This window comes from Nipponia nippon, unplaced genomic scaffold, assembly GCF_047370975.1.
Source record: "Nipponia nippon isolate SJK-2023a ecotype South Korea unplaced genomic scaffold, ASM4737097v1 scaffold_4, whole genome shotgun sequence".
In the NCBI taxonomy this organism is placed as follows: domain Eukaryota; kingdom Metazoa; phylum Chordata; class Aves; order Pelecaniformes; family Threskiornithidae; genus Nipponia; species Nipponia nippon.
The window spans coordinates 122,484,011-122,505,690 of NW_028262358.1; the positions used below are offsets into that span (position 1 = coordinate 122,484,011).

The 21,680-nt window shown below is 41.1% G+C and overlaps 1 protein-coding gene across 25 annotated transcripts in view; it reads right to left on the minus strand.

Moving 5' to 3' along the window:
* The window catches only part of PKHD1 (PKHD1 ciliary IPT domain containing fibrocystin/polyductin), a 268,857-nt gene that overhangs the window by 24,344 nt on the left and 222,833 nt on the right, over positions 1–21,680 (minus strand). For 22 of the 25 annotated variants that reach the window (XR_015708033.1, XM_087773809.1, XM_087773811.1 and 19 more), the window contains one exon: positions 4,187–5,192. Coding sequence is in view for 22 of the 25 variants with exons in the window: in XM_087773809.1 (XP_087629935.1) it covers positions 4,187–5,192 (1,006 nt within the window). In the remaining 3 variants the exon portion in view is untranslated. Of the gene's footprint in view, positions 1–2,535; positions 2,687–4,186; positions 5,193–21,680 lie in introns of those variants that run through there. The other 3 variants (XR_015708034.1, XR_015708037.1, XM_087773822.1) reach the window with 2 other exon arrangements.

The following is a 21,680-nucleotide window of genomic DNA, read 5'->3' on the forward strand; positions in this document are numbered from 1 at the left end:
TAACCTGCCTGCCTGAAACCTGCACGAAGGTTACCAAACCCAAGCACTTTGGGGTTAGGATGTGTCAGAATTAATCTAGTTTGGACTTCTAACCATGCCTGCCTATGTATATGTCATGTGACATAGTGAATTAGTAGTAATTTCTTATTTAGTTCTCTGCATGGGTATTGCTGTCTGAATGAGCAGTTCTTTGCTGATTTGCTTCACTTCTGTTGCTTGCTGTGGGTCTCAAACACCGTTATTTCCTGCACACACATGGTTTTACACATGCTACCCCAAACCTAACTCCTAATAAAGAAAGATTAATGCCTGCGAATTTGAGTTTGTAGCAGGTTTAAGGTCCATCAAGAAGGAGCAAAGTACCCTGCTGTCGTGTGGGGATATGGACTAAATGCCTTCTGGATGACTGTCCAGCTTTATATTTCTGTTTTCGTATAAAGGCACCTGCATAAACACACATGATACATTCGCTGTTGTGCCTTCATGTTTTTTCATGTTTATATTTATATTGATATTAGGCAAACTTTGCAAAAGAAAGATTTCTATCTGGAAATATATTGCAGTATATATTAATACACAGACATTTGCAGAAAGATAAAGCTATGTGATAGTCATCTCTCTGATTTTCCAGCTGTGCAGGACTGTAGCAGCCATAGCAATCACCTCTGTCTTTCTTTGACAAACCAATGAGCCATGCTGGAAGTGACCCTAACAAAGAAGTTAAATTAAAATAATGTAAAAAAGCATTTCAAATCATAACAGACAAGTCATATTTTTAAAGGCTTGGTAATGTGATATACAGACTTACTGCCTAGTTACCTGACCACAGCAAGGTTTCCAAGGCTCCCTTCAGCCTCACTGTCCTGGGCTGCAAAAACAAACATCCAGTCTCTACTGATCAAAGATCTTTTTGTTGTTGTCTTGATGCAAGAGGAGCCACTAGTCTGAAACTGCAGGGAGACTGGCCTGGCAGGAGTGCAGGATCTGTGTATATCTGACAGCCTGATTGGATTTTGCATGACTTGAGTGAAAAATATTTCTCTTTTCCTTCCACAGAAAAATACATAGGAATACTCAGCCTGACTTGTAATCCCAGCCCCATTATCCTTGCCTGTGCTAACATGTACTGCCTAAAGAGAGACAGATAGACAGTGGGGATACTACATGTCCCAACAGGAAAACCCTGATTTCATTTTACAAGTTATCTGTGGCCTTATTGCATCAGAAGTGTCAGCCATGAGTAATTCCAGAAAAGCTATGACTGATGGGGAGCAATAAATAACACTGCAGAGGAGCCCAAGCAGCTAAGGGTGGGTGAGCTCTGAGTTGGTCCTATGATCTGGTGATGTTAGTATTCTCTTGAATATACGTCCCAGGTCTTCCCCTACTGAGACGGTAAATCTATGGCTTCAAGCTAGCACTGCTCTTGTCCCTGTAATAAAACAGCTTTCCTCCTCGGCACCTGTCCTGATCCTCACTGCTCAGACTGGTTTCACAGAGCATGCACAGATAGGAAAGCAAATTCCAGCTAACAAAGCAGTCTCTAGTTTGGAGAAGATGTCGTTTGTGCCTGAAAAATGACAGCCACAAGGTTTCTCCCCTGGCACACAGAAGAGGGTGGTCCACTCCTTTAGGTGATCTCTGCTTCTCTGTCATGTTACACTGATGCGTTCAGGAACCTATAGGCATTTAATCAGGTTCTGGTGAACTTACTCAAAAAAATCGATACCTTGTTCCTTTCCCACGGTGTAGCTATTGTTGCTCCTCTTGTTCTGTTCATCAATAATGGACACACTGAATGAGGGGTCCTGTACTTGTCATGCTCTGCCAGCTATGATGTGTCTTGGGATGGCATAAAGACAGGATAACATTTCCTATCACAGGCTGTAAAACTTCTTACAACTTTTTTTTGCTGTCCCATTTTGTAGTATCCTATACCATAACACAAATACCCCCACTGACAATAGTGATGTTAGTTCCACTGATAAAAAATATTGTATATCTTCAGAGTTTGTCCATGATTTAAGATTTGGTCTTGCAAATAGTGATTTCCCACTGTGCTTAATATAACGCCACTTAAAAAAAAAAAACAAAAAAAACACAAACCAACCAAAAAACAAACAAAAAACCCCAAAAAACAAACCCAACAAGCGAAAACCAAACAACAAAACAAAACAAAGATTCCTATGGTCACAGACCAGTGTCCTTACTGTGGGTGCTTCACTACCATAAGCCACACAATGCCTAGTAGAAAAGTTAAGCACGTGAATAGCAGTTTGTATCACTAGCAGCCAACAGACATCAGGATGGTACAGGGGTCAGTGGTAAATGTTAGAGGATATGGTATTAATTAGAGAAAGTAAGTCTTAGACAAATCCAATTTTTTTCTTGCATAGATGGAATATGCTTAGACTTGGGTAAGGCTCAGTAGTGCACAACATCAAAACATAACTTTATGCAAAATCCAGAGAGTACACAATAAGGTTCCCAAACATCAAATCCCATGTCCCCTATTAAAAACAGATGGGATATTACCTTTTTCATATTTCCCATATGCTTTTAATACAGATTCAGGATCTGAGGCTGAAATACACTGTTGTCTGCACCCTTCCCAGCCTTGCTCCTCACAGCCTTTTCTGCAGATAAGGACTGCCATCTGGGCCATGCAAATAGTGGCTGCAAGAGGCTGAAAAGATTAAGATGGGGACAGAGGAATGAGGGACAGAAAGGATTGTTTGTTGCTGTGAAGGAGAGGAAAAAAAATGACCTTCAAAAACTGAGTCTTGGTACAGAACATCAATAAAAAATTAGTACGTACAAAAATAACAAAGAACTAGGTAACTGACAGAGCTCAAAAGGTAGCTCCCATTGGGAAATCATTATAAAGTAAAGGGGTGTCCTGTGTTGTTCTGTCAAAATAAGCTGCTGGCCTGATGCTTTATCTACGTAAAGAAACAAATATAAACACAAAATGCACAGAGGGGTTGGTGGGCTGATACATTATGGAAAGAATAGTCAAACATGGGCACCTAGACCATGTGGTGTGTTGGATCTGGGCAAACAAACTGGATGGATTTGGTTCTGGGAAGCTAGAACTGAAAAGGAATTAGCAAATACAGCGAGCAAACAGAGGATCATGGGCTCTCCTATTTCTCTGGAAAAATGGGCTAATGGGATCATTGAATTCTGTCAGTAGAAGATGCGATTTAGTACCACTTTTGCATATGGCACTGATATGGAGGAAAACAGTTGGCTTTTCAGACATAGACGTTACAAAAAAGATTCAGAAAACAGAGACAGAAAAGGAAAGAAACACTCTCCAGAACTCAAACCTTTCAATTTATTAAAAAGCAGACACCTAAGTGATTTGATTATTCTGGAGGTATCTGGAGGAGGAGGAAGAGTCAATGCCCAGAAACTCACTGATGTAACAGTGAAGGAAAGAACAAGAGACTCACGGGAAGCTGGAGACAAAGAGGCTGACAAGAGAAAGTGGGCAAGTACTTGTGACAGCAAAAACAGGGACAGTGTCCAACATCTAGACACACATTCAGGTAGTATTAGATATGTTCAACTCTTGTATCTTCAAGACCAAATGGTTTTCTAGAATAAGTATTTTAACCAAAAAGAAAGGTCAACACTGAGGTATCAAAGTGAACAGCAGTGGCTTGTGTCATGCAGGAGACTGAAGTAGAAGATTAAACAGTCCCTTCTGGCCTTAAAGTTTAAAAGTATATGAATCAAGGTTTAGACCTGCAAGTTAGTTAAGGCAACAACCCATCTTTCATAACACATCTCTGGTACTACATCAATTTATAAACATGTGTTTGCTTAAAATCTAAGAGCTATTGTAGTCTGAACTTCTATAGAAGCATTGACTTTACCCAACACTTTGTAGTTTCAAGGCAAACATCCAGAAACTCTCTTCCTCGTTTAAACCATCATGGACACCTCTGCACTACAGAGATCCATGAGTACCAGCAGAATAACATGGTAATTCACACTCAGGAGTTCAGCTGGTACTTGGGCATAGCTCTGTCATGGAAACTTTATAAAGTGTTTCACCATGGTTAGTCATATTTCAGTCAATGGAGAACTTACTCCCTATCTTAATAAGCAGGCCAAGTGGTTAAATTGCTTCACTACACTTAAATCAGTATCTGCTGATACTGCATCTGATACTTACCTATTGTTAGCTTCTGCTGGAAACAGTAAGGAAGGCTGTGTCACCATTAAGGTATCAACCGGCAAACCAAGGCCTCTCTGAAGGTCTCCAGTCTGATGAGTGTTGATAATTGTTCTGGCCAAACTCTTTAAGCTGTCTCTTGTCAACTCATTTCTTGGATGGCCTGGTAGATCACCAAGTTCAATGATGAGCACTCTTGATGGTCCAGCCACATCAGATGGCTGCAGAACTTGGGTACTCACTGGTCCTCTCCCCACTTCCTGTGAGCTAGACCTGCTATGAAAGGCTGTACAAAATGCCATGTTAGGGCAGTGATATTTCTTTTTACTAGCATTGGCCGAGATTACCTTCAACATGCTTTCACCTCCCAGCACACGATGGACTACTCTGACTTGGTCATGACCAATCTTCAAGAAATCAGCCAATCGACGTGTTGTACTTGCTTCACCTTCTTCCCCAACAGCCTCAGTAATAGTGAAAGCCACAAGAAGGGAAAGGCCAGCAACTATTTCTACAGGTTCCTTCTCATGCAGGAGAACATACAGAAGATTGTCCTCAAAGCTAAAGTAATTGGCTCCTGCCCCTTCATTCAGTGAGAAAGAAGATGGTGTTGGAGAGACATATTTCCCTTGAATGAAAACATGAAGGCTGAGTGGTTCATTGTAGAATATAGCAAGGGGCAGTCTGGTTGTGTTTTGGCCACTGAGGAGGTAGAGTCTGAAAGTCAGAGGTGTTAGGTCTGGGAAGCAAATTGTAGCAAGTTTGGTGGATGGCAACACAGAAAAGAAAGTAGAACAATGCTCTGCAGGGTAACATGATGAATGTGATGTCACATCACTGAAGGTGTCCATAAAGCTGCCGGTCATTGCTACCACTGGAAACAGTCTCTGGCTGACCATACTGGAGTCTAAGTTTTCTAGGATGACAAGTGCATGATCTGTCTGTTTGCAGAAGTAGCCTTGTACTGAGGGCTTGAAGATGCACTTGCTGTCATCTCTGTAAATTCCTGGAAGAGAATAAAGGGAAATGGGAAGAGAAAAAAAATAATAATAGTTACAGAGATCACCTCAACAGTTTGTGGTATAACTGCTTATTTTCCCATTCAGTGCTTAAAGTCACTTTTGTGGGTGTTAAAATTTTACATAGTTCTAAGAGAAGCCTGGACACTAAGGGATATTAAACGGGTAGAAACCACATTTACCTCAAGAGGTCCTTGAGTTGAAAATGGTTGAAGACTGCTAATGAATGACAGAGAAGTACCATATACACTTGCCTTGTTCTTTCTAGATATCAAATTATGGCCACTGTTGAAAGACCAGGCATGTTAGATGGACCTTTGGTCTGATCCACCACTATGTCGCTATGTCCTTATGTCTTCCACATTCTCCTAGTTCTAAGACTGTAGCAGAGTAACAAATCAGGGCATGACTGCAATTCTCTGGAAAGATAATTTAACTTTAGATGAAGCCCTCTCATCCCACTCACAGAGATTGTATCTCAAACAAAAAAACTAGAAAGGACCAGAACATCATTGATCTACTCCAGTGGTGAACTGCCTCAACGAGTTTTAGAGCTAGAAGAAAGCATCAGATTCAGACACCTACAAATAGCGGAGACCCTTACATATGCTCTAAGTGTCTAAGCTCCCATTGTAGTCAGTAGAGATCTGGAGTTTAAATCATTTGCCCACAGGCAGGCATCTAGCATCTCATGGGATACCCTGAGGTATCTGAGGTATGTGACACAGGGTCTAGAGAAGACCTATGCACTTCAAGAGTGGCAGCTGAAGGCATGGCAGGACACCCCACAGCACCTGAAATTACACTACACACACATTGATGGTAACTGAAACACTCCGAATTCCCCAGCCATCGATACAGACAAAGTAGTTTATAAAGCAATGAAGTTCACCCTAAAATACTTTTGTTTTGTCAGGTGGATTGCCCTTTACAATCCTCTAACTTTACTGACCAGAGGTAGGATCCTGTCACCTAAACACAAGTGCATAATGTCACCTGGATTTCTTTGGGTAGCTGCAATATCTGTAGATGTAACACATGATCCATGGGAGTACAAAAGCCACTTTAGGTAACACTTTAGGTGTTCTTTCACTGAATATAACAGGAGTTAAGACACTTCCATGTACGTCAGAATTTGCCACCGAATCCTACCATCCCAAGTGTCTGTGGAGACAAGTCAAGGGGATCCTTTTATGAAAGGATCTATACGGAAGAGATGTAATCCATACAGTCTTCTGAGTTAGGGTATGTTCCATCTGACCAAATATAGGTCTGTGCTTTAAGATGAGAGAAATTGTGCCGCAGGCTGTAATGATGAGATAATCACTGATTATAAAGAGAGAATAAAAATAAATCAGTTCAGATACGGGCACCAAAACCATAAACATTTCTGCCTGAAGCATCTTAGGAAAAGATGTGTGTTTCTGTTTTCCCTTCCTCTCTTCAAAATAAAATCAAAGGAGGAATTTGCTGCTGTAGCCAGCTATAATCCTCCTTCCGTCCCCAACCCTGCTCCTTCCCTAGTTAGCTGTGCTCATGAACGTGTTAGGCAAGGCACGGCCAATGTCTAAACTAACTCTGCGTTCCTCATTCAGCAGCTTTGGGGACGTGCATGCAGATCAGCAATGCCTGGCGTTAATGATAAAAAGAAAGGGATAGCAACATCCCTGAGAGTCACAAAGTTTTGGATGAATAAAAGGGGATTCCCCTTATTAAGGAAACAGTGTAACTGTGAAACTCACTAATGAAAATACCAGACTCCTGCAAAAGAAACGAACTACAAGAAACCAGTCTGGGCTCTGCTTATAGCTGCATCTTGATGCCTGGATCCTGTGGACATTTACCTATGATTTATTTCAAGGGGATTCCTCGTGTGCAGACTGCTACCCAAGTCTGTGAGCATTTCCCAGAATGAGCTCTCGCTCTGCACGTCACCGACGAAAGCAATGAAATTACCTAAATGCAAAGCTTTGTTCAAGAAGGAGGTCCAAGTCAGATAGTATCTGTGCAAAAGCTCCTATTTTTAGACCCCAGCTTACCATTTTCTTCCCCTTTTTCTTTCCTTTCCCTTTTTTTTTGTTTTATCAGTGTAAGTATTTTGCTATCTGTGTGCGCTGGGGGCAAAGGGAGAGTGAGAAGCTGCTCCATTCAGAAGCAGAAGTGGAAATGCTGCACTCAAAGACATTCGGTATCGTCCAGGAGCGCTGGGAGGATGCACCCTGCAGCAGGCAGCCAGCCCACAAAGGCTGACAGATCTCATCGTCTGCTCTGCCGGAAACCCCCTGTCTCCCCCCGGTGACATTTCTCTTGTCTACAAATGGGATTTGATGATATTTTGTGATTTCCCAGGACTTTCCTTTGCCGTACCTGCCTTGCAAAGTGGGTTTGCTTGGTTTCCTGTACGCACACACACACACGCCCATGCACGCATACGCATTGTTGCTTGTCTCCTTCCAGATGGCCTTATCTGCCAGTCACAATTTCTGCAGCCTGCAATTTCGATCACTTTTAAATGAAACCCATGCTAGCCTTAGTAATCATAATGTCATTTACAATTTACCACAAAACACGTTTATTTAGTTAGTAGCACATTGGAGAAAGAGAACTCCATATGAACTCGCCGCTGAAGCCCTAATCTGATTATTTCCTCATGAAAATCCAAGCAGGGGTGCTTGTAAGAGGGGTTTGAGAGGAGAAGGAAAAAGTGAGTCCTGGCCACAGCTGACTCTCATAATCAATGCGAACAGATAAGTGACGTGGTGTGTCAGGGCCAGCAGCTAATCTGCCCTGGGGCTTTCCTCTAAAAAAGGCCAGAGTGGACAGGACTTAATAAATACTGAGTGACCACTGAATATTGAGGTGACATGTGCTATTTACATTGGCGATGAACAATAACAGTGATAAATTCCAGAAGCATCCCCCTGCAATGGGTGAAATTAGATTAAACAGGTTATATTTGTATGTGCATGTGTGTTTGCACACACATGTGTGAGAGGGGGGGAAAAAACAGGGAAAAAAGAAAGAGAAACCTGGTGAGCGCAAGTCAACCGGAGACCCTACAAATGGGTGGGAAAGAAGGAGAAGATGTTCGTATCTGTAGCAATGTGTGCATGGATGAGGCTGAATGTCACCCCAGGAGCTGCATGCACCCGGACAGAGGAAAAGGGCATGTGTGTGTTTGCACGGGCATTTGTGCTGTGTGCGTGTCCCACTCGGTGCACAAAAGAGAGAGAAATAATATGTGGAGAGTGTGTCTCTCCACCGTCTCCAGCTATTTTCTCAGCCTTAGAGAGCAGACTTTGCTTTCCGCAGATTCCCCTATCATCAAGTCAAGTTTATTATTTAATTATATACATGCACACCCTTACATAGACACACAAACATATATATCTATATGAGATTTTAGCACTCAGGTTGCTTCTAGGGCTCCTGACAAATATTAACTTTGTGTCAATATTTGTCCTTCCTGTCGTGAAATGAGGATTTTCCACCTCATTTCACATTTGAAAAGAAAAATGCGCCGAGGGGGTCCTCTTTGCTTAGGAAAAAAAACACCACCAACAACAACATCTCATATCCTTTATTTAGAAAAATGGAGCAGGAGGAAAGGAGGGAAGAGTATTTTTTAAATAGATGTTTTGACTTAAAGGCACATAGAGTCCTTTGCAAGTCTCCTGCCTTTTCCCTAGTTCCCCAATGCCAAATAAATAAAATAAAATAAAATAAATTCTACATTTAAAATTGAATGAAATACATCAACATTAATGATTTTCCCCTTCAGGTTAACACCACCATTTCCTTCAATAATTTTTACCCATTTCGTGATAGATTTCACAATTCATGGTACAAGAAAAAATATAGTCATTTTTTGACAAAAACAAAAGGCAACGTCAGTTTTTTATCAAAATAAAATAAATCTCCCACAATTTTCTTTCCATCTGACTGGATTTGCCCATCAGTTATTTCTAATTTAACTACAATTATAGTCGTAAAAATATAAAAGCAAGTAAGGGAGGAAGGGGGAGAGGAGAGATAAATGGGACACTGTTTAGAAATTGCAATTCATTGGCCTTGGGCTGGCCAGCACATATCTTTGCTGAGGGGGAAATAGTCATCAGCATTAACTGTTCCTTTTGACCTGCTGACATTCAAATGTGAAATAAAAAAAAAAAAAGGCCCAGCAACAGGACCTTAGAAATCTAGCGAAGGTAAATTATTCTGAGGTCACCCGTTTTTGCTATACAAAAGCTTTTCTATGTTTCTTGAATTCAGATGTTCCCTGTAAAAAATTTTGGCCCCGATTCTCCTGTCTAATCCCTGGCACGGGGTCCTCATGCCTACGCACTCATCCTTTGAAAGCAATTGCTCTGCAGACATTGATATTGTAAATCTTTATTCAGGTAAGTGAAAACAAGCCTGTCAACTTCAGCAGATGCTGAGACAAGGCATCCCCCATCATTTTTAGAAATCCCACTGGCTGTAGATTAAGGATATCACTCAATTGAGTTTCCCGGTGTTCCCGTGGGGGATAAACACACAGATATGCAATGCCAAGTAACTTATTTGTGGTGGGTTTCTCACAAGGTGTGTGTTGGGAACACACACATAGGAATGCATGGTGGCATGTGTGCTTGCTCGTGTATTTGTGTAGGTATGTGTGTGAGATATACACACATAAATATATAATCATAGCAGGGACCGTTTAAATAAAAATGGAGCGATTGCTTTAGGCTGTTAATTCTTTCTTTAAAGAAAATTATTTTAGAAGGAAATGAGTCTCATAAGATCACACTATGTGGGTTTTTATACTCTCCTGTTTATCGTTCCTCCATAAAAAACTTTGAACCCCCTGGCAAATTTCAGACACATTTGTGGACTCAAAGATACTATGTTCCTACACGTTTTGTAAAAATAGGTGCCCAAGTAGAAAAAAAACAGTTATTAGTGAATTGAAAGGAAAAACTGTAGCATAAGCTCACCCTTGTTACACACCACAGGATCTGCATTGGCCCTTCCCTTTCACATACAAATCTATGGAAAAACAGGTATAGTATGTAAAGCATTTGTTCTTGCATTCATTGTTTGCATGCATTGGTATGGCCACACATGTTGCTAGTATTTATTAACTGTGAAATCAAACATTATTTGCATCTTTCATATGGTTATATATTTTTATGCTAACACCAAACCTTCAGAGTTCCTCCATACCTAAGAGGTAAGGCGCATATGTTACAGATGATAGTATATCTTTGCAAGTTCTGAACAAAAAATTGCAGTTTTCCAGTTCCCAGAGACTACAGCCATAACTCATTCTTGGCCTTAAAGCACAAGTATACAAATCAAGTCTTAAGAAGAGAGACCAGAAGCCCATCTAGGCCAGGATGCTCTCCAACAATGATCAAAAAGAGTCATCTAGAAAGAGCATGGGAACAAGGCATGCATATAGCAATGTTCACGCGAATGCTCCCCAAGCTTTCAGTGATTTACAGGTTAGGAACCTCTTGAGTCAGAGAGACCACCTTTGGTCTTTGTGTTTGAGAGAAAATATCAAACCTATCTCACAAAACTGTGAAAAGCTGGGGAGGATAATAAACTAGCCAGGAGAATATACCTTGAGCCCTCTCAAAGGAGGTAGGTCAGTAAATCTGAAATGCCCCTTAGTGAGGTTGCCCATCCCAGGCCTTGTGTCATGGTTGAATTAAGCGATGTTACTTATAGTGCCACGGAACTTCTCAAATGCCCTGCTGCCACCGCAAGGTGACCATACCTGGAAATACCTTGGCTGTCTGTGCCAGAAGACTAGGCTGGAACTGAGCAGCTACGGCACTGCATGCATGAAAACTAATAAAATAACCAGTGCCAAGGCCAGTTCCTTGTCCCTGAGACCAACTGGCATGGCACTCCCATAATATTAAAGCCACTGACCCTCCAAAAGATGGTGGCCACCTCCAAACTGCCTTTTTGGACTGGCACCTGATTTATGCTAGTTTCTGGAAAGTGCCCAGGAATTGTCTTGGACACTGCTGGGTTGCCTGGGACCAAACTGGGCTTGGAGCTGTTCTGCTGGCATAGTAGGAGTGACCAGGAAGGTCCAGTGCCCATACCCTAGCATTTCTTGACTCTGTAGACATTGGGTCCATTCCTACTATTGTCAGCACTGGCCCAGAGCAGCTTGTCAATCATTTTATTAAACTTAATCAGAAAGACACAATTAGGGAGGATTTTTGTCCTCATTATCATTAATGGTTAGGGAACTTTAGTCATTTTAGCCATCCTGACAACACAAAGTTGCCCATAATGTTTATTTAGGGAATAAATCCAATATGGTGACAAAAGAAACGTTACCTGACATTATATTGTGCATGGAGACAAAAAGGATTAAACAACATAATTGATCTATACTTCATGATTCTGTGCATTTTCAGAGAGTCCCCAAAAGCGATGTAAATTAAGCACCCTGAAATTGTAACCCTGAAAGAAGGAGAAAAAGATGTTGCGGGAGTCATTACCTTAAACCCTACTGTAATGCAATTAAAAGTGTGGCATGGGACTGGAGTGAACAGGACAGAGTGAACTCTCACAGGATGGCACGGGAGAGACAATTAGGGTCTCCAAAGCTTTCCTGAGGGCTTGGAGGATCCATTAACACACAGCTAAGGAGTGGAAAGAATGGCTTTTTGTACAGCACCTAGCAAAATAGGACCCAGAGCCCTGACTAGAGCTTTTAGATGTTCTCATGAAGCAGAGAATACAAACAAACTATTCCCACAACCCTCTTGAATTCATTAACCATCATTCAAAGAGCCAATAGCTGGGTGTGAGAGGGATTCTGTCTCCCAGGAAAGATGATTAAAAGATTAAAATGCAAAGAGAAACATATTTTGGTCCAAAGTATTTCACCTTCAAAAACCATACTGTTCCGCAAGTATCAATTTGTTTCTCATGTCGCTACCAAAGCTTTTCCTGTTATGCTTCCCCTTAAGATATTCCTGGTTTCCTTTAGGTGTATTTAAAGCCCAGAAGGAGTTTTCTCTCCTCCTGACCAGCAACCCTGTTGACTGAAGCTTTAGCCAAATATATCCAGGGCTCAACATAAAGGTGAGGGGCAGCGAACGGCAGAGCCTTTGCCAACACAGTTCCAGTCACCATCTCTCCGGCCAAGGAACGACAAAACTATTGCCGCCACCCGAAAGCCGAACAGCAATTTCATCAGATGCCAGACCTAAAAATGAATGTGGCCATGCCATGCACTGCTCTGAGCTGTGGATATAATGAGTTTTGAATGGGAAGTCCCGGACACAATAAATCTGTGCCATATGTGACCATTTCCTGTGTCAGTTCCTTTCTCATAACCAGTGGAGGCTTCACCCTCCCCCTCACTTTCCCTTTCATGACCCCACACCAGGGCTCTGAAATCTTTCAGGGCTGCTTATGGGCCCCAGGCCTTTCCACAGCAGTTGCATAAATAAATGAGTTTGACAGCAAACATCATAACGGTTAGCAGTAATGTGTGCTCCACACAAGTGCTTGTGCTACCCACTGGAGAAATGGGGGAGGAAAGAGCTCAGTTTGTTACGGCAAACAAAAGTATGTTCTCTGGCAAGTGGTGAAAGAATTAGTCAAATAAACTTGAACTCTATTAAGACCATCATTGCCAGGTTTTATTATGGATGGGAAGGTTCTCAGCTTCTCTTTTCCTCCTTGGCCTGCACTCACTGCAAAGACAAATCATCCTTTTCTTCTGCAAAAATAAAGTGAGGGGATAAAATGAACTGCCTCAAAATAAAATTTGCAAGGAACTCCACTTTACTATTATTATTGTTATTTCTTCTCAATGAGAACAGTTCTTTGGTCCTGGGAACAGACTCACAGAGACTGAATGATTTTCGATTAGAAATGGGCCAGAAGTAAAACACCAAATACCTGCAGATTTTGGAAGTATGCGGGTTAGAATTAAGCTTAAAAATGACAATTATTTTTATAAGACATATGTGAAGGAGAGACAGAACGAAGCTCAGCACAGAGCTCAGGGTCTACAGCACATGTCTTATGAGGAGCAGCTGAGGGAACTGGGGTTGTTTAGTCTGGAGAAGAGGAGGCTTGAGGGAGACCTTATTGCTCTCTACAACTGCCTGAAAGGAGGTTGTAGCCACGTGGGAGTTGGTCTCTTCTCCCAAGTAACAAGGGATAGGACAAGAGGAAATGGCCTCAAGTTGCACCAGGGGTGGTTTAGATTGGATACTAGGAAAAATTTCTTCATCAAAAGAGTTGTCAAGCATTGGAACAGGCCGTCCAGGGCAGTGGTTGAGTCCCCATCCCTGGAGGTATTTAAAAGATGGGTAGTTGTGGTGCTTAGGGACATGGTTTAGTGGTGGATTTGGCAGTGCTAGGTTAATGGTTGAACCTGATGATCTTAAAGGTCTTTTCCAACCAAAATGATTCTATGATTCTATTTGCCCTAAAATTGTTTTCCCTTTTTTTTGTTCATTAACAAATCAAACATTTTGACTAAATAGCAAAATTTTACTAGGTTTTCAGCTTTACCTGAGAAATTATAATATTTTTGGACTGTACAAAATTTTTCTGTAAAACTATCTTATGGAAAAGCCTTTTTTCCCCAGATATACCATTGAAACAAACATATTTCAAATATCCCAAGTTCAGCCCAGAAAGGCTGCAGACATTTCAATTAGTATATTAGAGTATAATTAGTTTATAGAAGCTTCATAAAAATGATCAGGAGGAAGGAAGGTTGGTTTACCATGTTCAGTGTGGAGAGAACATAAAAAAGGTATTAATATTTTAACCAGAGAGATTTAGGTTAAAGATTAGAAAAACATCTTTCTAGTAAAAAAATAATAAAATAACAAGACCTTGAAACCAACTGATTAGGAACCTGGTGGAACTAACACAATCAAAGAGATTTTAGCAGGTTATATTCATTTCTCTTGGGAGCAGTGTAAGTATAGATACTGCTTTGGAGCAAATGGATGGGTGAGGTGACTTCTTGAGCTCTCTCCCCATCCTGCCCAATGCCTCCAATATCTTTTTATTAGCAACCTTGCCTCCAGTTTTCCTTGCTTCCTTCCTTCCTTCCTTCCTTCCTTCCTTCCTTCCTTCCTTCCTTCCTTCCTTCCTTCCTTCCTTCCTTCCTTCCTATTTTTCTTTCTTTGCCTTGGCTGAAGGCACAGTCCTAGAGCCTGTGCTCATGACAGAAAGGTTCACAAGCACAATAGTAACATTATTAGGGTGATTTTCAGCAATGTTAGTCCTGTATGGGCTATGGAGTTGAATCTTAAAGCAGAAGGATTTCATTACAGGTACAGATAGCTATATTATGCCGTGACATATTTATGACAATGAACAGTAATGGGAGGCAAGTATTTTAAGCCTTAGAAATCGATATTAATCTGAAAGCATAGGGCAGAATCTGAACACCTATGAAAACATATTGAAGAGCTAAAATTTGAGATACAAAGGCTAAAGTCATTATCTGAGCACATAGAATGGGATTCATCACATTAATTTTAGCTGCCTAAATGTTAAGCATCTAGTCTAAGCTAATTGTCTAGTCTAAGCTGTTCATTTAGACAATAATCATTAGAGAAGAGAGAAAGAGAGACTTTTAGAGGGTCATTCATTCCTGCTTTCCCTTGGATGGATTGTATCATTTCTGGAGGTATCTGTCTCTACTGGCTATATGGGAAACATAGACAGCTAGTTTGGACTGGAGGCTTGTATTCAGACAGCTGAAGTTAGGTGAAATGAGTCCAGCTCCTAATGATGTAACTAACGAGGCTTGCAGCACAGCTAGAGTAATAGATGTTCCTATTCTGAAACATGTGGGAAATGATAGCTCTGTACACACCTCTAAAGTAACTGTCTTCTCCAGTTATGAACAAGGGGAAAGACAGAAAGAAGGAAGATGAAGCCACTACCATGTTAATATAGAAAATAATAAAGAAAGCACCCCTCTCCCTGACAAAGATCTAAACAGGATGCAAACAACTTTTTTTGAAAAACCCTGAAAATGAGCAAATTCTGCATTGGGCTTTTGGTGCAACAATGGCGCTCTCTGCTCCTGAGCAGTACAGCTCACATAGGAAATGGGGCACTGAGCAAAATACTTTGGAAAGCACAGAAATAGAGAAATTATTGCAAGAGAGACATCCGAGCAAACACAACGAGAGTCTGTAAAACTAATTTCTAACCTCTGGAACCAACACAAGTGCAGGGATGGAAGGAGACTGGTTTCAAACACGACTTACAAGCAAACCAAATGTGCCTGTAGGCATAGTCCTAAAATACTATGCCTACATAAAATCTTAGGAAAAAATAGGTCAGAAGAGATTTCTGGATGTCATTTATTTCAACCCCTTGCTCAAAGCAAGGCTAACTGCAAAGTTAGATCAGGCTTCTGAGGGCTTTATCACAAATCATTGTATATCTACATTTTAGGCTTTTATATGTTTACTAGGAAAAAACTCCCAATTTAGAGTATGTCCAGAGAAGCTGCCAGGGTTGAAAATTATTTGAAGAAGGTCTGTGATCCTAATGATGCTCTTATACCTAACATACACATGCAAAATGGTTTGAAGAGGCTTTGAGGCTTACTTTTGCAAATAGTCGTTATACTCAGGTGTGCTTGTTTTAGGTAATCCAAGGCCTGTTCCTTGTCCCATCAAAGTCTTCTGGACAGCTCCAACAGGGAAAGAGTAGGTTTGGAGCTGGAGCATCTCTTGTACTGTACCAGATAGTTTTGTTCATCTTCAAATAAACATGAATGAACTCAGAGTCACACTGATCCTGGTTGTGTGGTATGGTACTCACCGAGAAAAAGAATAACTACATTAGTGGAGCACTGCAAGCACCCACGCGGTCCTGACTGTCCTGCTCTAACTAGTAGGCATCACTCCCTTTGCATTTTATTCCAGATTTAGTACTAAGCAGTTTGAAATTTCAGACAACCCTTGGAGTTATTTTGGCCAGAGAGTATATTTAAAACTCATTGTGCCTAATGTTGCCTTTCTACAATTGAGAAGTAATCAGGAAAGACATGAAAATAAATAGACAAGTGAGAGGCAAAATGAAATATGAAGTGGCTAGAAAGGAGTCTGCTCTCTAATGTATTTTTTCAGCTTATTATTTTAAAAGCCCAGAGCAAAAGAATAGCTTTGAAGAGTCTTTTGTTAATAGTAGAAAGGTTGTCTTTTTATTTTTCTTAACTTTTTATTTATTAACCATGCTGCACAGGGTACTTCCATAAATGATGGCTGGGTTTCAGGTTACAGGGAATTGTTTAGTCTGAAAACATCCCAGCCTGCAATGGGAAACAGAAAAGAGAAGTAACGGCCCATCGTATGGTGCTTGAAGGGACTAAAACCAAAGCCCATTTGTTCTCTGCTTTTCCCTGTGATTTCTGGTGCTTGAGCTTGCAAAGGTTTAGATGTCTCTGTTTGGATGGTTAAAATGCATTCCCAGCAGGCCACTTCCTCAGGTGGTCTATTTGATGACAGCTTGATGCTTAGGTCTATATAAAACAGCTGATATTTTGACCCTATCTGAGAATAAAATTATAAAGCTGCATTCCTACATGGGGCAATGATTTCATCCTCTAGATTGTAGTGGAAGAAAAAAAAAAGTTATTGAGGGTGCTTACCTTATGCTCAAGCCCTAAAACATGCCAGTCAATAACATTTTTGAGACTTTTAGTATTGGGTTACTGTGTATTTATTTATCATTGCCCTGAATATGTGGTTAAGCATACAAATATTCAATTGCTACAAAATTTAATTCAAAGCTATCATGCGGGAATAGACTAGCTGTGCACAGGAAACCAGACAGGTGCATTAAGCAGGTTTGTTTCTTTGAGACGTTTTAGTGCTTTTGCACTGGTGAAAACAAGAACACCGAAACAGTGTTAAGATAGGCAGAGCAATACAGATTCCCAAAGGCTGCTTTGCTCAGGCATCTTGCCAGTATTTAAAGGATGCCCTTCACACATAATAGTCTATATTATTTAACTTTTATGAAGAGAATTACCAGTATGGACAATTTTGGGTCTGTTTTTTTTGGTATAAAACCAGCATTGCCAGACAGATACATAAGATGAGCAGAAGCATGATTTTTACTTGTTCGTTCCATGGCATCAACAATATATTGAATATATTAATTTTGGGGGGCATAACAATTGAAAAGCTTAGGTGGCGGGCTCTCAGCAGAAACCTGCATGGGCCTTTCTGCTGTTTTGGGCCATCAGAGAGCACCCATCAGCTCCCAGAGTGCCATGAAGAGTCAAGCCAGTTTGAAGAGGCTACAAAGAGCCCATCTGGCAGGGTTTTCTCAGTTTTCTCATCCTCACCTGGGAATCTTAGGGGACGCCAGGCTGAAGCCTTGTAGGTCATGTTTGTATCCCAGCAGTATGGAAAGGCTCATTCCAGAGTCGGAGTACGCTAAGTACTGAGTACTAAGACTAATCCAGCAGGTAGAAAATTGGTCCAACCCAGTTCTAAATTTGCAGTGGCTTATCAAGACATCTGGGCTATAACCACTCTCCATGAAAGCCACAGGAATTCTGTTTATGTATAATCTCCTTGGGGCAGAGCTTTCAGCAGAGGTCTCACTTTCCAACCCAAATCCTGCCCAAAAGGCTTGTTATGTCAAGCATTTGTTGGTTGTCAAAAATGAATTCACATTTTCTTGTATATTATGTTTCCCTGAGGTCCAAAAAGGGTTAATAATTCTGGCAGCACTGCAGTCAGTAACCTGAATACCCAACCAGAAGGATGCAATGTGGAAAGGATCCCTGTGCTGTCAAGGACATTGAGAGGAGGAGGAACATAAGGGAATCTTGACTTTTGTTTTCTTTTGCTCTCCATGGCTCACATGGAATGGGAGCTCAGACACAGAGGCCTCAGAAGTAGAGATCCAAATTTAATAAAGCTATCTGGAGGGGGAGGGAGACAGAGAAAAGAAGATCATGGAGATAAGAGAGGCAGAGATAGGAAGAGAGGAAAAGAAAGAACATTACAGCTGACTGGTGACAGCTATGTCCTTTCAGACTCAAGTGGGCAGTAGTGAAATATTTCAGAGGTGGGACACCAGCTCATTATGAAAAGAATAAGAAAGAAAAAAGAATATTTGATGGTTAGAACATATACTTGATGCCATTGTAATGAGGATGGGCAAAAGGCAAGGAAAGGTAAGGATAATGGCAAGACGCTGCAAGGCAATTAATATAGCTGCTTGATTTCGTTGCAATTTTGGGAGGGAGTGACCCTTTAAATTTGGTACAGCTACACCTACAGTATGCAAGCAGAATTAGGCCCCTGCTTAGGAAAATAACCTCTTTCATGGTAACAATAAATTCCAGAGATATGAACAAAATGAGAAGGTCTGTTTCCTTCACCACTTCTGCAATCTTTTTCCCATTTCTGCTTGGAGAATAAGAGTTAATTGAGGGGCAGTAGGGACAATGAGGCTCATCTAATACCCACTGACATTAACAGCCCTCTCCACCAAGGTACCAAGTTGACTTCTTTATAGAGAGCAAATGGACTGCCAAAGTTCTCATCTAGGGATGCTTTTCTTTTCTTTTCTTTTCCATAAGAGTCTGTCTGTTAGAAAAACCAAAAAGACACCAGAGGGAAAATAAATGCAGATACATTTTTAATGCATACATTTCATTTTCAGAACATGGTGGGCACTTCAGTGCCGGGTGCTAGAACTGCAAGGGGGAATTTATCTAATCAGTCCTCCGTGTCCCTACTTCATTGACATAATGTGGTCCTGCCGATTAAAGCACTAGAATCATAGCTCTGCATTTTCCTTCTCTTTCATACTAAAATTATTGATGTGCTTTGTACAATGTGTAATTGCCACTATCGTATATGTGCCTAGAGCATGTGCAGAGCTGAAATTGAAATAAATAAGCAAACAAAAATAATATGATAGGAAGTCTCTGATGGTATGGTGGGGGCTGGTGCCATGGCATCACGAGCTGAAAATAGGATTTGATACTGCTGTGACTGGTTTTGATAGAGTGAGATTCGATAAGACTAGAAGAAAGGCTGCTGTGATCCTCTAGTCTGACCTCCTCTTTTTATGTAGCACAGACCCTCAGTAAACATCCAAATCAAAGTAGCTCTTTTAGCATCCCAGGTCCGAGCCTTACCATCCAGAGACTTCATCAGAGCAGTCTTGATTTACATGACCCGAGGATCTTGCCCAGTATCATACATTCTCTTTTGCTCCCTCTCTTTCTCTCTCTCTCATACATGTGGTGTAGATTTGTTCTTTACATTTAATTTATGCAAGTGAGGCACAGAATACATTTCAGTAACACCAATTAGATACGCACTAATTTCTTCTCTGTGAAATAGCAGTAAGTAATTAATCAGAATTTTGATCACAACTCAGTTGGCAATTCTAATTGCACTTGCCATTTCCACAGCAAATACAGAATCATTATCTTTTTTGCCTAGTCCTCTCTTCCTAATCATCCAGGGTGCTAGAAGCAAAACATTTCCAAGAACTAGATATTGTCTCTATCAACCAGCAGCCTTAATACCTTTGGACTGAGGGTTAGTGGGTTCAGTCCATGGCTGTGTTTTATTTCAAGCTTCATCATAATTTTAAAGCGAATAGCTAGTGGCAGGCTGGCTGCTTGCCTGGGGGAAGGGGGGATTCTGCCTCATAAAATTATGAGAAAGGATAAAAGCTAGCAGCTCATTCCATTAAAAACCTTCTGGGAGAGCACTAAAGACACCTGACCTTTGCACAAGCATCCAGCAGGCATCTAAGGGGCATATGGACGTTGATCAGACCTGTATCATCAAAGCCTGCACCGCATCTCTGAGGCACCACAGCCACGTTTTAACCCCAGGCCTTACCAGTCATCTTGGTACCGAATAGGATGATCAGAGGAGATCAGTACACCGTGGTTAACCATAACAGTGTTTACATGACCATTTAGTAATCATTCTACTGATCTGTGCAAACTGACAGCACTGGACTGGAGCGAGAATGGATTGAGATTATCTGTCTGGAAAGTGGTATGGCCAGGGATCTGTGGAGATAGGACTCCCCTTAGATATGCTCTGAAAAAGATGACAGTGAGACACTCCTCAGACAGCTTTGAGTTGAAAGAGGGCAAGAAAAGAAACAGAGCTTTACCATTTAGGAACTGATCCCTACAGGGAACTGAGGGTGTACCTACACCAGGTCCAACTTTCAAATCCATCCTGGCACTTCACCTTCTCTCACTGCTGGAAGCAAAGATTTCCTAGGACCTGACAGCTACAGTCTGGGGTAATAATCAGATTCTCCATATAATTCAAGCCCAGATGGTTAATATTTTCTCAGGCAATCCCAAACCATACACAGTAAGTTTAGGAATAAACACCAAAACTGAGATATCGATTCTGTCCACTTAATAACTAGTGAAAAGAGGTTTATAAGAAGCATAAAGACACTCCACTTTATGCAAGAAGTCTCTGCATAGAATGTGTTGTGAACCAGAATAGTTCTGGTTCTGCCTTTACATACAATTTGAGCAAGTAGCATCAATGAAAACTACTATTTTGAAGACCATCCGAGCATCTCTTGTACTCCCCAAATCTGTCTCCTCCCTGCCCTAACCAACAGAAATCACTATAAGAACAGGAAGGCATCACTCAGCTTCCTCAGGTTATTTTTTTTTTAGTTAATGCTCTTACTTCTATTTCGTATCTGAGAGATCAATAGGAAGGATTGGAAGGAAATTGCAACCTTTCAGAGTCCTGCTCCCAGACACCAAACCTTTCTTGTAGGAGGATGGGGAATCACTTTCAGTCTTAGTGATGCCAATGGGGACTGAAGAGGGACAAAATATCTCAGAACCTATCTATGAACACTGCAGCCAGGAACAACAATGTCTGAGATTTTCATAGAATCATAGAATTGTTAAGGTTGGAAAAGACCCTTAAGATCACCGAGTCCAACTGTTAACCTATCACTGCCAAGTCCACCACTAAACCATGTCCTCAAGCAAGTCCACCACTAAACCATGTCCTCAAGCACCGCGTCTACCTGTCTTTTAAATACCTCCAGGGATGGAGACTCAACCACTTCCCTGGGCAGCCTGTTCCAGATTTTGGTGGGTTGGATTTGTTTCCTTTACAGAGGCCAGAAAAATACAAATGGAATAAATGTCTGAACTGGCACGGAGACATTTCTTTACCTGGGGCTGGGGTAGAGATGGCATATTAGACATTCTGCCCATGCTGAAAATTCTTAAAAGCTTTAACCATACTTTTTCCAGGCTCAACTCTACCTTCTGGGACACAATGGGACGCAGTTTTCCATCAGCCTTAAAAAGAGATACACTGAGTCTATGTCTACACTTGTGAAGCCTTATGCCTTAGCCCTGATACTCAGTCACACATATTTTACATTCCTAGAACAATGCTTGGCATGTTTTTCTTGTCTAGGTCAAC